The 13152-nt window shown below is 36.3% G+C and overlaps 1 protein-coding gene across 2 annotated transcripts in view; it reads left to right on the forward strand.

Annotated features, from left to right (window-relative positions):
- Window positions 1-13152, forward strand: part of NTN4 (netrin 4) — a 131751-nt gene that overhangs the window by 96980 nt on the left and 21619 nt on the right. The window contains exons 6-7 of one of the 2 annotated variants that reach the window (XM_037845091.1): window positions 8611-8824; window positions 9215-9327. In XM_037845091.1, coding sequence (XP_037701019.1) covers window positions 8611-8824; window positions 9215-9327 — 327 coding nt within the window. Of the gene's footprint in view, window positions 1-8610; window positions 8825-9211; window positions 9328-13152 lie in introns of both variants that reach the window. The other variant, XM_037845090.1, reaches the window with a different exon arrangement.

Consider the following 13152-nt stretch of genomic DNA (forward strand, 5'->3'; position numbering starts at 1 on the left):
TTGCAGGAGGTAGATGTGTTAGCAAGGGAAGATCTGTATTTCCTTCTTTCCTTCTCCAGATGCCCTGATCCACTGGGTAGACTGCCAGAGGTAGGCATATCTACATCCACTTTATGACTAGTCCAGGATATGTTTGGGACAGGAATGCCTGTGTCCACTTCCCAAGCATGCGTTTCCTTACTGGCACCTTCTTCTGGAATATCCCTCAAGTTCTTCTCTTCCCTTTTCCGAGCCTGGAATAGATCCAAACACTTAACTTATTAATTCAATTCTTCTCTCTCCCTAAATACTCTCCATAATATATTGTTTGATTGGCAATATTTTTTACGTTTTCATTAGTATTTAGTAATATTTTCATATCATTAACTCCCTCCTTAATAGATATATCTCCCTGTCGCCTCTGTAGCTATTAACTGTGAAAATAAAGTCTATGACAAATAAAGCAATATACTTAACATTTAAGAGCCTACAATGTACCAGATTTCATGTTAGATCTGATAGAGATATAGCTATAGCTAAAAAATTTCCCCCGACTTGAGTTCCCACTTAACTTTTATGAGGAAGGTAGTATCAAAAACCAAGATGATATTAAGAAAAAAACTTAAACTATCTCAGTGTGTGGCTCCATCAACATGTGCAATGTTATTCAAAATAACAATTTTATTATTTTTACACTACTGTGCTTACCTAGGGAGAAAAGTAGCCTGTTACTCAGTGTGTGGTCCACAATCAGCAGCATTGGCATCATCTGGTTGCTGGTTAGAAATGCAGAACTTCTGATTCCACCCCAGACCTACTGAATCAAATATGTACTTTAATAAAATTCCCAGGTGATTGTATCATTAAAGTTTGAGAGTGCTATAGAATGCTTGTCAACAAGATTTAAAAGCCTTTTAGCACTTGCTGTATAGTTAATTTTTAAAAATTAGCCAAGATCTCCTAGTGTACTATTCCTTAAACATACAAATTAACCAAGGTTTCCTTCTCTATTTGTGTGCATATAGACTTAGAATTTAAAAATTACATATAAATTAATTGAGAAAAACGGATATCTGGATAAATCTGTTTCTATGATACAGCATTTACCAAAGTTTGATCCATTGGTCACTATTCCAAGAGATGTAAATATAATATGCAAGGGGAAATTTTTTAATGGTCTTCAAATTTAGGACATGAATTACTCAAAGGTTTCTTCACTTCAGGATTTCTCAGAGGCTTTAATATGCTGATGTTTATTATAAACTTCCTAGAATGCTGTGAAATGTGTCTCTCAAACTTAATGAGAGAACGCTTTTCTTACAGAGCCTCTGGTGGGACCAGTGTTCTACAGAACACAGTGGAAAATGTTACTATTGTGTAGTGGCCAGATCTATATCCCAAGAAGATTTCACCTGGGAAGATATATCCTAGAAGATTCCTTCCGAATATTTGTTCCTCATCCCCAAGTGCTCCCTCTAAGAGACTCACCAAGCAGCTGGGCAGCTTTTGAAATGACTTTGCCATTAAAAATTCCCCATCAGGAATTCTGTAGGGACTTGGCCCTTTCAGGAGAAAGCGCTGTTGGGAGCCTGGGAGGTGCTGCCAAAGGAGAGGCAACCGAGCAGTGGTGAAAGGCTTGACAAGCAGCTTCTTTCCCAGCTGAGAGTCTTGAACTTTGAGTTCCATTTTTAGAAAAGCTAAATCAGGAGCAAATACTTCAAGGTATTCTGCTTCTAGGGTGACTATTACTAATGGAATAGCAAAAGTTGGAGCCGTCAGGTAATGATTGAGGAGTCCTGGCAATTTAAAAAGAGGAAGAGTCTGAGACCCTCTGGTTGTTTCTACAGCGAGCTTAGCATCATGGATTCCCCTCAGGTGAGTGAAAGACGTGCAGACAGACTCCTGGAGTTCTGGTGAAGGTGAGGATAAAGATGGAACGGCAGCAATCGTTTCCTTTGACTCCACTACCACAAGCTTTAGCAACCCCGTCAGAATAAAGGGAGCCATCACTCTTCTGTTATGTTCCAGGTCATTTTGTACTCATGTTTACATATTTATTATGTACATCTAGTTGACAGCTGTGACTCTTGTCCTACATTACCTTGCCTAGGGTACCTTCCTGTGAGCAGCAGGATCATAGATCAGACCCACTTTTTCTTAACATAAATTGAGAATAGTAGCAGATTAATTTTTTTTATACAAGGAAAGGTATATGTAATGGAGAGAAAGGTAATTCTATAGGATTTAAAGTATTCAAGAAAGCTGTGCTCTTATGTTGTCACCAAATTCCTCCCAGTCTATTTTAAAAGCCACTTAGATCATCAGTTTCTTTTAAAAAACAACCCATATCTGCAATGAGGCAGTTATCACTCATTCCTCTGTGCCCCCATGCATCCTGGACTATCCCTGTTATAACACTACTGTCCTGTAATTATATATTTGCACACATCTCTTTCTCCACTTGAGATGTAATTCTTAGTGCTTGTCTTTTTATCTTTAGCCCCAAGCATAGTTCTTGTCAACACTAAAGTTTAAGAACCCTTTAGTGAAGGTATGATTAAATGAATCAATATATGGTGAACATTCTGAAAGTGGTATGTTCATCTAGATAATAATGATAATTTTTATTTGTGCATTTGGTGTCACTGAATGCCTATTATGTTACTAAATACATAAACTATCTCATTTAATCCTCACCCAACCAACCCTATGACATAAATATATCATTATCATTTCATTAATGAGAAATCTGAGACTTGACAAGATGAAGACTGACTCCTAAGCTTGTGCTCTTATTATGCTTTATTATGTTGCCTCTATTTTATTTTCTGTCTTCCCACGAGATTTTATAGGCAGTTTCCAAACAGCCTTTGTTATTGAAACAAATATTAGTTTCAGAGCATTACAGATGCACAAGGTTATTTGAAAACATGTCCATTCATTGTTCTATAACCAGTTGGGTTTCCTGGTAGAAGATCTTCCACAACAGTCTTGTATCCTAACTCTTTAATGTAAATGCTCTATGGAGGGGCAGCAGTTCACATAATAGGTGTATTTCTGCTAATGTATATCTGTAAATAAAATTTGTACATTTAGCAATTCTCTAATTTCATTATTTGAACAGAACATGTTTTACCATATTTTGTAAAGTACCCCTTTCTTCCGTCTCAATTGATTTCAAAGTTTTGTATTGTTTTGTTGGGAGTTCTTTTAATAGCAGGGAGCACTATACAGAATGTATGATTCAAAATAAGTTAGTTGCATTATTAAAGAACTCTTGTGATAATATCTGGGAATTAAAATGATATTTTCAATAACTTCTGTTTTGTCAGTGTGGTTGTGAGGAGAGAAGCCTAGGGCAGTTATTTTGGAGGGAAAAATGATTACTCCCCCAATTAATAATTTGCCACCAAATAGGCCACATAGCTTTCTTCTAAATTGGTCTGGCTGCCACTCAAAGTGTGACTGTTCACCACAGCTGTATACACTAAAAATTATAATGAAAAGAATAATTAAGTCCAGATGGATATCATATGATGATAGTTCAGTCTTCACTATTTGGGTTTTATGTCTAATGTGAAGACAGACAAAGCTGAAGTCAAGGATTTATGTCACCAGAATCGGGTTGTGACTTTGCCATTCTTCCATGGGTTGCATTTAGGATCAACAATCAATAAGAAATACATGTTGGGGAATCAGAAACTGAAACCAGAACCTAGTAAGATCCTTTTATTCCCCCCAAGCAAGAAGAAAATACATTTGATTTTAGAAGAATATGAGAAGTGTAGATTGTGTGTGTCAGATATTGACTGCTTTACAAAGTTCAGGAGACAGGTTTGCACCGCTAGCTTCGGTGTGCATTTGTAAAGTATGCTGTGAGAGGTGTCAGGACCTTCTGCCTGGAGCTAGTTTTGCATAGTTTCCAAAGGTATTTTTATCTTTTAATTATGTAAAGTCACACTGACAGAGATCCACAAGCATGTGTGTAGGTGTTAAAATATATAGTAGTACAGAGAAGTTAAATCCTATAAACCCTTGAATTTTCTGTTAGAGAAAAAGATCATGGTGGTGGTGGAATGCCATATATGACAAGAGATGGGGGGTCCTCCAACACCTTCCTTGTCAACCTCAACCCTTGTTATCAAGAATCAAATTAACCAAATGAATTAACTGAATGATAGAGTTAACTATTGTTCTAAACATTTCAAAATGATGAAATTTTCATATTGGATTATATGATTCCACTTAAGATTGTTTCTCACACTAAACATAGCACTTTGATATATTCATATTACATTTTATTTATAATCCTTCCAGATTCTTTCTTAATTAGAAACAAATGACATATTACTAGTGATGTGCTAGCTTAAGAGAAAATGCATAAATATTCTCATAGTGAAACCCAACCAAAGAAGAAAATTAGGGGATTTAATTTAGAAACAGCAATTTCCATAACTCTATGAATTTAAATAGGACCATTCTCCTGAGAAACTCAGTGTTTTAGAGGAAGAATTTTTGCTTCTCTCCTTGCATTAAGTAAGTTGTTTTTTTTAATATCTTGGAATAATTATTCTTCTAAACTATGGATCTCTTCAAAGGCCAAGACTGTCTTATTCAAATTATATCCCTAGCAGGTTGCTCAATACTAAGCACATAGCAGATGCTTGTTAAAATGTTTATTGAGTAAGCATATGTATAAGTAAATGCTGCCTTAAACAAACAACTACACTGTTAAACTTTCAGTTTCCTCTATTAGAATAAGCTTTGTCATCATTGCCTTTTAATTCAATTCAGGTTATTTTTTGAGCAGTTGTAATCTGCATTTGCTAATTGCTTGCTAAGTGACAGGGACATACGTTAGTTCTCATTCAGCTGTAAACGCAACACGGTAAAATAGAAATGTGTTGAAGTAAAGAAAAGTAAAGAAACAGCTAGGAGGTGAATTCAAGCATGCTTCCGCGGCTTGTGCTCTCACTCGGTGTTAAGTCAGGGTTCTCTGGGGAATGATGGGGATAGGTGAGTGAGACTCGAGCTCACCTTCAAGGACCTCACAGACTGATTTGAGAAAGAGAAAAGTAAAACACCCAGTTGTCTGTAATGCAAAGTAGAATATGATCAGAGCTATAAGAAGAAAGTTATTTTTAAAGCTCTAGAGGGTTTCAGAGAAAGGATAAGTCATGTCCAACTGTGTTGGGATGGCCTGTCCCTTAGACGGGCAACTGGAGTGGCTGCCCTGGGCCTCCTACTTGGAGAGGTGAAAGGGGTGGCAGAGGGAAGGTTTCATAAACTAGAAGTCTTAAAATTATTCTCAATTTCTGTTTGTCTCTCAACAATTGTCTTTCTCATCCATATGGCCTCCAAATCCCATCAATTTTGTCAAAAAAAAAAAAAGGCAATTTCTCACATCCAACCTTTCCTCCCATTCTCACATCTACTGCCTCGGTCCAGTTCTTCATTATCTTGTTTCTTTGGTTTTCCTGCATCAGTCTTCCCACTCTAACCTATTCCATGAAATGCCACTGAAGTATCTGTCAAAATTAACTTGTGACCGTATCATGATTCTGCTTTAAAACTGCTTCTAGTTCTTTATGCCCATAGGATAAAATTCAACTTCATGGTTGAGGCCCTTCTACAATCTGCCCCAACTTAACTAAAGCTATAGCTTTCTCTACCTCATCTCCTCCAACTGCTTTCCATTAGACCTATACTCCAGACACACTAAACATCTCACAGTCCCCAAATAGGCCATGTCCTTTCACATATGATTCCCACAGCCTGGAATGTCCTTCAGATCAATTCCAAAATGCTTACTGGGTATCTACTATGTATCAGACACTGTTCTGGACCCTGGAAAACAAAAACAAGAAGACAAAGATCCTTCTGTCAGTAGGGGAGGCAGGCATATAAACAAATAATGATGTACTGTGATATTCACAAAATAGAAACATACAGAGAACAGAGGCAGCTTAGAGAAGAAAGTGGTCAACTGGCTGGAGGGAGTGAGATAAGACAGCATGTCAGGGTGCCGATGGACGAGGGGAACAATGGCAGGGCAGGTAAAGCCAAGGGCACCGAGGCATGAAACAGCTTCACATGTTGAGGAAACTGCAAGAGCATCTGTATTTACTGCAGAAACATAAAATTCAATGGGGAGAGTGTCTAAAGACCAGGCTGGAGTAAGCAAACTGCCTACCTTCCCCTACTTTTCAATTTGCACACTCCTATTCATTTCTCAGGATCCAGCTCAAATATTTAAATGATTCCTCTTATGTGAACCCTATCTGATTCCCTCGGCCTATGTTGGTTTTGCTTTCCTCTGATTCCATATCATTTTATATATATTTCTATTATAGTATGTATCATAGTATACGGAATTTTTTTGTTTACCTCTCTTATCTCCCCACACAAGACTATGAGTTAGTTGAAGGATGGTGCTGTTTCTTATACAAGCATGGGTACTGACACTTACACAATAATTGCTTATTGAATTAATGAGCTAATAATTTTAGCTACATGCACCAACTGCCTTATATACATAATCTCCTTTAATCCTTACAAATATATGAGGGTAGATATTATTATTTCCACTTTACAGACAAGACAACTGAAATAATTACAGGCTCAGTGTCTTGCTCAAAGTTATATATTTAGTCAGTATTGAGATTTGAACCCAAGTGGTTTTAATAACAAAGAAAATAATCAAACAAGTTTCCAAAGGGAGAAGGAAGGGTGTGGGGTATAGAATTTTAGCTGAAAAAGACTCAGCAGAAGCCTGACACTATTAGGTGTCAGGCACTGTGCTAAGTGCCATACAGAAGTAATTTCATTTGAAATTATTTCAATCTGACAAACTAGTCATGCAATGCAGATATCCCACTGAAGAAACTGAAGTTTGGGAAAGTTTGGTTTCTTGCACAAGATCACAGGGCTAGTGAGAGGCAGCACCATAAAACAAGATCTCTCCCAGCATTTCTCATTTGATTCTTAGAGAAAAAGGAGGGGACAGATGAAGATAGAGAGATTTTCACATGGATAAGAGATTATCCAGAGGACTTTAAACCAGATAGTCTCATTTTATCAATGAACTAGAATTTTCATACCAAGTGGGTAGAATGAATTGAAAAGCATAGGGAAAGTCTGGGACAGCTACTATGAGGAATATATTTTTTAAAGCCAGGTAAAATTTAATAGAAAGGGGTGGTGAGGATCATTAGTGGCCCCAGTTGAGGTTAGGGTACATGAATTTGTGATGAACCCAAAAGCCCACTTTTTTTTTTTTTTTTTTAACTTTGTTCCACAATTTCTTCTATCCCAGGAGCAAAGAAAATGTTGAATATGGTCAGGCTGAGTAATAGGCAGTTGTGGAGGTAGGGAGAGGGCTGAAGGGAAGGACTCTTGACTCAGCAAGAACTTGCAGAAATAATTGAGTATAGATTCTAGTCTGAGGAACTGGGTTTAACCCCATCCAAGTTAAATCCAACTTTCCTCCTACACCAAACCTGAACCCTCTCAGCTGTACGAGACTGGAGAAGACAACCAAACATTGTATCTAATCTCAAAGGTGGCCTTAATAATGCCTGGCAATTATACTTAGTTTCCTCAGTTTCTTGTTCACTCTTCCACCCCTCAATCTTCCATCATCTCTTTTTCCCATCCTTCCTCTCACCAGATGATATTGCTTCTTATTTCATCCAGAAAGTGCATGCAATCAGAAGAAAAATTCCACCAGCTCTCCCCACTGCATTTGTCCACTCGTCTGCATTTGTGCCCATACCCTCTGCCTTGTATCCTTTTACTATGAACTGACCATGTTCCTAGCTAAGGCCAACACCTTTTCTATGCCAAATCCCATCCCTTTCTCCCTACTCAAGTATACTGAATTCTCCTATCTCCCTTATGATCATCCATTTTTCCCTTTCTACTGAATCACTCCCATCAGCTTCAAAATTTCTGTAATTTCTCCCATTTTAAAACAAAACAAACAAAAACCCACACCTTTCCTTGAGTTCATATCCTCATCCTGTTTCAGCTACATTTCTTTGTCCTTATAGAAAAGCTCCTTAAATGAGCTCCCCATGCTCTAAAACCTTCCTCCTGTTCTCTCATGAGTCCTCTGTAATTAGGTTCCCCACTCACTATTCCATTGAAATTCTTCCCATCAAGACCTTGACGTGGTTAAAAATGCAATATGTGGTTAAAAATGCAAAACATTACTCCATTCCCATTCCTCATCTTCCTTGACCTATCTGCATTTGATGTAATTTATGTTGCCCTCCTCCTTGAAGACATCTTTGATTGGCTTCCAGGACACCATATTCTCTTGAATTTTTTTTCCATTGTCACTGACTTCTCCTTCTGTCTTCTTTGCTGATTTGTCTTCATCACCCCAACATTCATATTTAAGTTTGGAAAAATTTGTGTGGTTCATTCTACAGCAAACATGCTTTAATGATTATAACTTGCTTATCTATGATTTAATTACCTTTTATTCTCTGAACATATACCAACTTGCTAAAGTCTCAGAAATGTGCTATGAGTTGAAGAAAAGCCATTTTGGGATCACAGGGGCCTAATCTACACACAGATAATCTAGAGTTACTCATTCATCGTTGTGTGTCCTCTTTGTTGTAGTGTGTTCCTGCCATCCAGTTGGATCAGCTGTCCTTCCTTTCGGCTCAGTGATCTTCTGTGACCCCAGTAATGGTGACTGCCCTTGCAAGCCTGGGGTGGCAGGGCCACATTGTGACAGGTGCATGGTAGGATACTGGGGCTTTGGAGACTATGGTTGCAGACCCTGTGACTGTGCTGGAAACTGTGACCCTCTCACAGGAGATTGCATCAGCAGGTGAATGAACATAGCTTTGTTCTCATCGATGTGTCTTTCATATTCTTTGAAGATGTGATAGTGATTTGGAAAATCTTGCATGGTGTTAGTGGAGCAAATATATATTTGCCCATCTTTTTAAATAATTTCTGCTAAGTTGCGTAGTCAAGTAATTTTTTTCTTATAAGATTTTAGACATTGAATTTTGCAAAATAAATTATTCTTAACAATGAACCCTTAACTCAGAGGGAAAACACTATTTCTGAAAAGTGAAAGGATGGGAAGGTAGCTGATAAGGTTTAAATATATTCATTTTATTCAAGTTCTAAGAAATTCCCAAAAATGCTTCATTTTCCATTTTTATTTTATTTTATTTCATTTTATTTTTATCATTTTCCACCTTATTAGCAGTGCAGACATAGACTGGTATCATGAAATTCCTGACTTCCATTCCATGCACAATAACAGTGAACCAACCTGGGAGTGGGAGGATGAGCAAGGATTTTCTGCACTTCGACATTCAGGTGAGGCAACAGATTTAACCAGATAATTCAGTACTTATCATTCTTTCATGTTTTTATTACTACCTATATATATTTTGAGTATCTTTAAAATTCCATGCACATGATTGCTTACCTACCCTTTTAAAACTTTACCTGAATATTTATGTTTTTGAGACTTATCTATTCTATTACATGTTCATGCCACTATTTACTCTCCCATTGTTTGACATTTAGGATAATTCCAATTTAAAATTTTTCACTATTACAAATAATGCTATCATGAACATTCTCTTACATGTGACTTTGTGCACTTAAGAGGAATTTCACTAGATCAGGGGATGGCAAACTACAGCCCTCAGGACAAATCTGTCCTGCCACCTGATTTTGTACAGCTTGAAAGCTACCTGTGAGATAAAAATGATTTTTACATTTTTAAATGATTACATTTTAAATGGTTATATAAGTGCTTACATAATAGCTTCAGTTTTGCCTCTTGGCCCAAAAGCCTAACATATTTATTATCTGTCCCCTTACAGAAAATGTTTGCTGACCTTTGCTCTAGGGCACAATCTAAACACTGTTGGGTCATGGGTTTGCTTAATGTCAAATTTATCACCTATCGGCCAATTGCTCTTTGAAGCAGTTGTAACAATTTGCATCCCACCAGCAAAGAATGAAACCCTATTGCTCCACATCCTCACTAATACTTTGTATTTATTTAACAAATTTTTATATAGCACATACAATGGGCTAGGCACTGCTTTGAGCATTTTATAAATACTAATTCACTGAATATTTAACAGACTTCTAAATTTAATGTTATCAAACCTCTCCATTTGTGCCAATATGATTGGTATGAAAAGGGATCTCACCCTTTAAATTGCATTTCCTGACTGCTAAGAGGTTTGGCAACTTTTCGTTGTTTCTTGGCCATCCAGGTTTCCTTTTTTGTGAATTTCCTATTGTAATTTTTTTACTGATTCATAGGAGTTCTCTATAAATTCATTCATTCATCCAAAAAATTTTATTGAATCCCTATATTAGGTGCCAATCCTGTTAATATAGTAAGTGAACAAAACAGACAAAAATTCCTGCCTCCATGGAGCTTATATTCTTGTGGAGGAGGACAGTTAATAAGTAAATAAGTAAACTATTTACTGTAATAGATGTTGATGAGTAATAAGGAGAAAAGTAAAGAAGGATGAAGGATAAGAAGTGCCTAGGAAGGTTATACTTTTAAATAGGGTTTTCAGGGAAAGTCCTTTGAAAAGATGACATTTGAGAGAGAAAACAAAAACAAAAATCAAAACACAGGAGGTAAAGGAGTGATATACAGATAATGAAAAAAAGGGCTTTTAGGCAGGAGACACAGCAAGTGCAAAAGCTCTGAGGTAGAATATGTCTGGCTTATTCAGCTTATTCAAGAAATAGAAAGGAGGCCAATGTGGCTGAAACAGAGTGTGCAAGGGGGAGAGTAGGAGAGAGGAGATCAGAGAAGTAACGGAGGCTGGGCATAGGCCACTCTAAGGATTTTGGCTTTTACCTTGAGTAAGACGGAAGGCACCGGAGGGGATTGAATAGAGATGTGGCATTTAAAGTAACACAAGTCAGCATGGTTGTTATGTAGTGATATTCACATTGTGGATTCACATTGTGGATGCATAAACAAAGAGTTGGGTTTAAGCTGAGTTAAGGTTTTGCCAAGCAGGAATAGTACAAGAGAGGGACAAGGAAATAATTGTAATGACTGTTCAATAGACTTAAACTGGTTAAGAAGGGACGTGAGGGTGAAAAGAAGGAGGGTCAATAGATAACAGGGTTTCAGTGGGGCCAAAAGATTGTTGGAGTTGGGAGCAAGCTAGAAAAATAGGATGTGGTGGTTAAGGAATGTGACGCTTGAACATGAGATTGGAGAAGGAGCTATTATTGATAATGTCAAAGTCTAGAACACGACCATGGAGGTGAGTAGCTGAGGTCATTATCTGTAATGCTTCCTTGTCATATATCAAGTTTTCATATATATATGGAACAGAATCTTGTCTTTTTTGTTTCATGAGCTAATACCACAATGGCTTATTACAGCTTAATAATGAGTCCTGCTCTCTGACATAGCAAATCTGTCCATTTTGTTCTACTTCCTTCGAATTATCTTAGCTATTCTTGTTTTTCTGCTCTTTTGTGTGACCTTTAGAATAAGTGTATTAAGTCTCACAGAAAACTTGGTTGAGATTTTTATTGCAATTGCATTGACTTTAGAGATTGTTTCTTTTAAAAATGATAGCTTTATAATATTGAGTAGTTCCAAACATTAACATGATATATCTTTCCATTTAAGGTTCTTCAATAATATTTTGTAATTTTTCTCCAAAAAGGTCTGGCATGTCTTTTATTCACCTTACTCCTGGATACCTTATAGATTTTGTTGATATTAGAAAGGGTCCTTTTATTTGAATTTTCTAAACAGATTTTAATGATATACAGGAGCAGTATTGATTTTTGTATTTTTATCACATATCTGGCAAAATTGCTGAACTTGCTTATTAATTCTAATAGATTTTAGATTCCATTGGCAAATAAGGACAACTTTTGTCTCTTCTTTTTAGTTCCTGTAATGCATACTTTTTTCCTTGCCTTGTTGCATTGAGTGCAGTTTCCAGTGCAATGTTGTTCCCAAATTTAATGAAAATATTTTGAAATTTTCACTAGTGAGTATGTTTGATGTTGATTTTTGCTAGTTAGCCTTTATCAAGTAAAAAGCATTCCCTTATATTCCTAACTTTATTATTAATAAGTTTTGTATTTTGTTGAATGTTTTTCTGCATCTGTTCAAAAATTATATGCTTTTTCTTCTGCACTCTGTTAATGTAGTGTATGACATAAAGATTTTCTGATATTGAGCTATTCTTTCAGGACAAGAATAAGCCCTATTGGTCTTGATGTATTTTTATTCATACATTGCTGAATTTTATCTGCCAGATTCTTTGCTTTTTGTATATTTGCTTTGGGTTTTTGTAACTATGTTCATAACTGAGAGTGGTTTGTGTATTTGCTTTGGGTTTTTGTAACTATGTTTATAACTGAGAGTGGCTTATAATTTATTGTACTATGTTTGGGTGAATTAGGAGGAGCCCCTCTCCACTGTGTTGTTTTTTTTTTTCTTTGCAATAATTTATATAAAAATGGGATAATCTGCTAGTTGAATGTTTGGTAGAACCTACCCATAAAGCCATCTGTACATGGTATCTCTTAGTAGGGAGAAGCATTTAATTACTGATTCTTTTTTTTTAATGGTTATTTATTTAAGGGTTTTATTCTTGAGACAGTGTTGGTAATCAAATTTTTCTAGAAAATTATCCATTGCATTTAATTTTAAAAATCTAATTGTATTCACCCGTAATTATGTATTAAATCTCTACTCAATCTATCATTAGGTCTCCTTTTTGTCTCTAACGTTATTTGGGCCCTTTTTCTTTTTGTCCTAATCAATCTTACTGATGTTAACTAGCTTTTTCAAAGAACAACTTTTGGTTAAATAGATCCAATCTATTATTTCATTGTTTCTTATTTCATTAATTTCTGATCTTGATTTCCTTTCCTTGCTTGCTCTTTTCTTTTTCTAGCTTTGTGGGTCCAGTGATGAACTCATTTGCTCTTAGTCTTTCCTATTTTTAGCAAGTACATTTAAGGTGATAAATTTCTCTCTTAGTCCTCTTTAGCTGCATCCTGCTGCTTTTTATATGCAGTATTTTCATTATCATTCAGTTCCAAATCTTTTGTAATTTCCATTAAGAATTCCTTTTTAACCCATGGAGTTCTCTAGGATATATTTACTTTTTCAAACATGGA

Source organism: Choloepus didactylus, chromosome 8 (assembly GCF_015220235.1).
Source record: "Choloepus didactylus isolate mChoDid1 chromosome 8, mChoDid1.pri, whole genome shotgun sequence".
In the NCBI taxonomy this organism is placed as follows: Eukaryota; Metazoa; Chordata; class Mammalia; order Pilosa; family Megalonychidae; genus Choloepus; species Choloepus didactylus.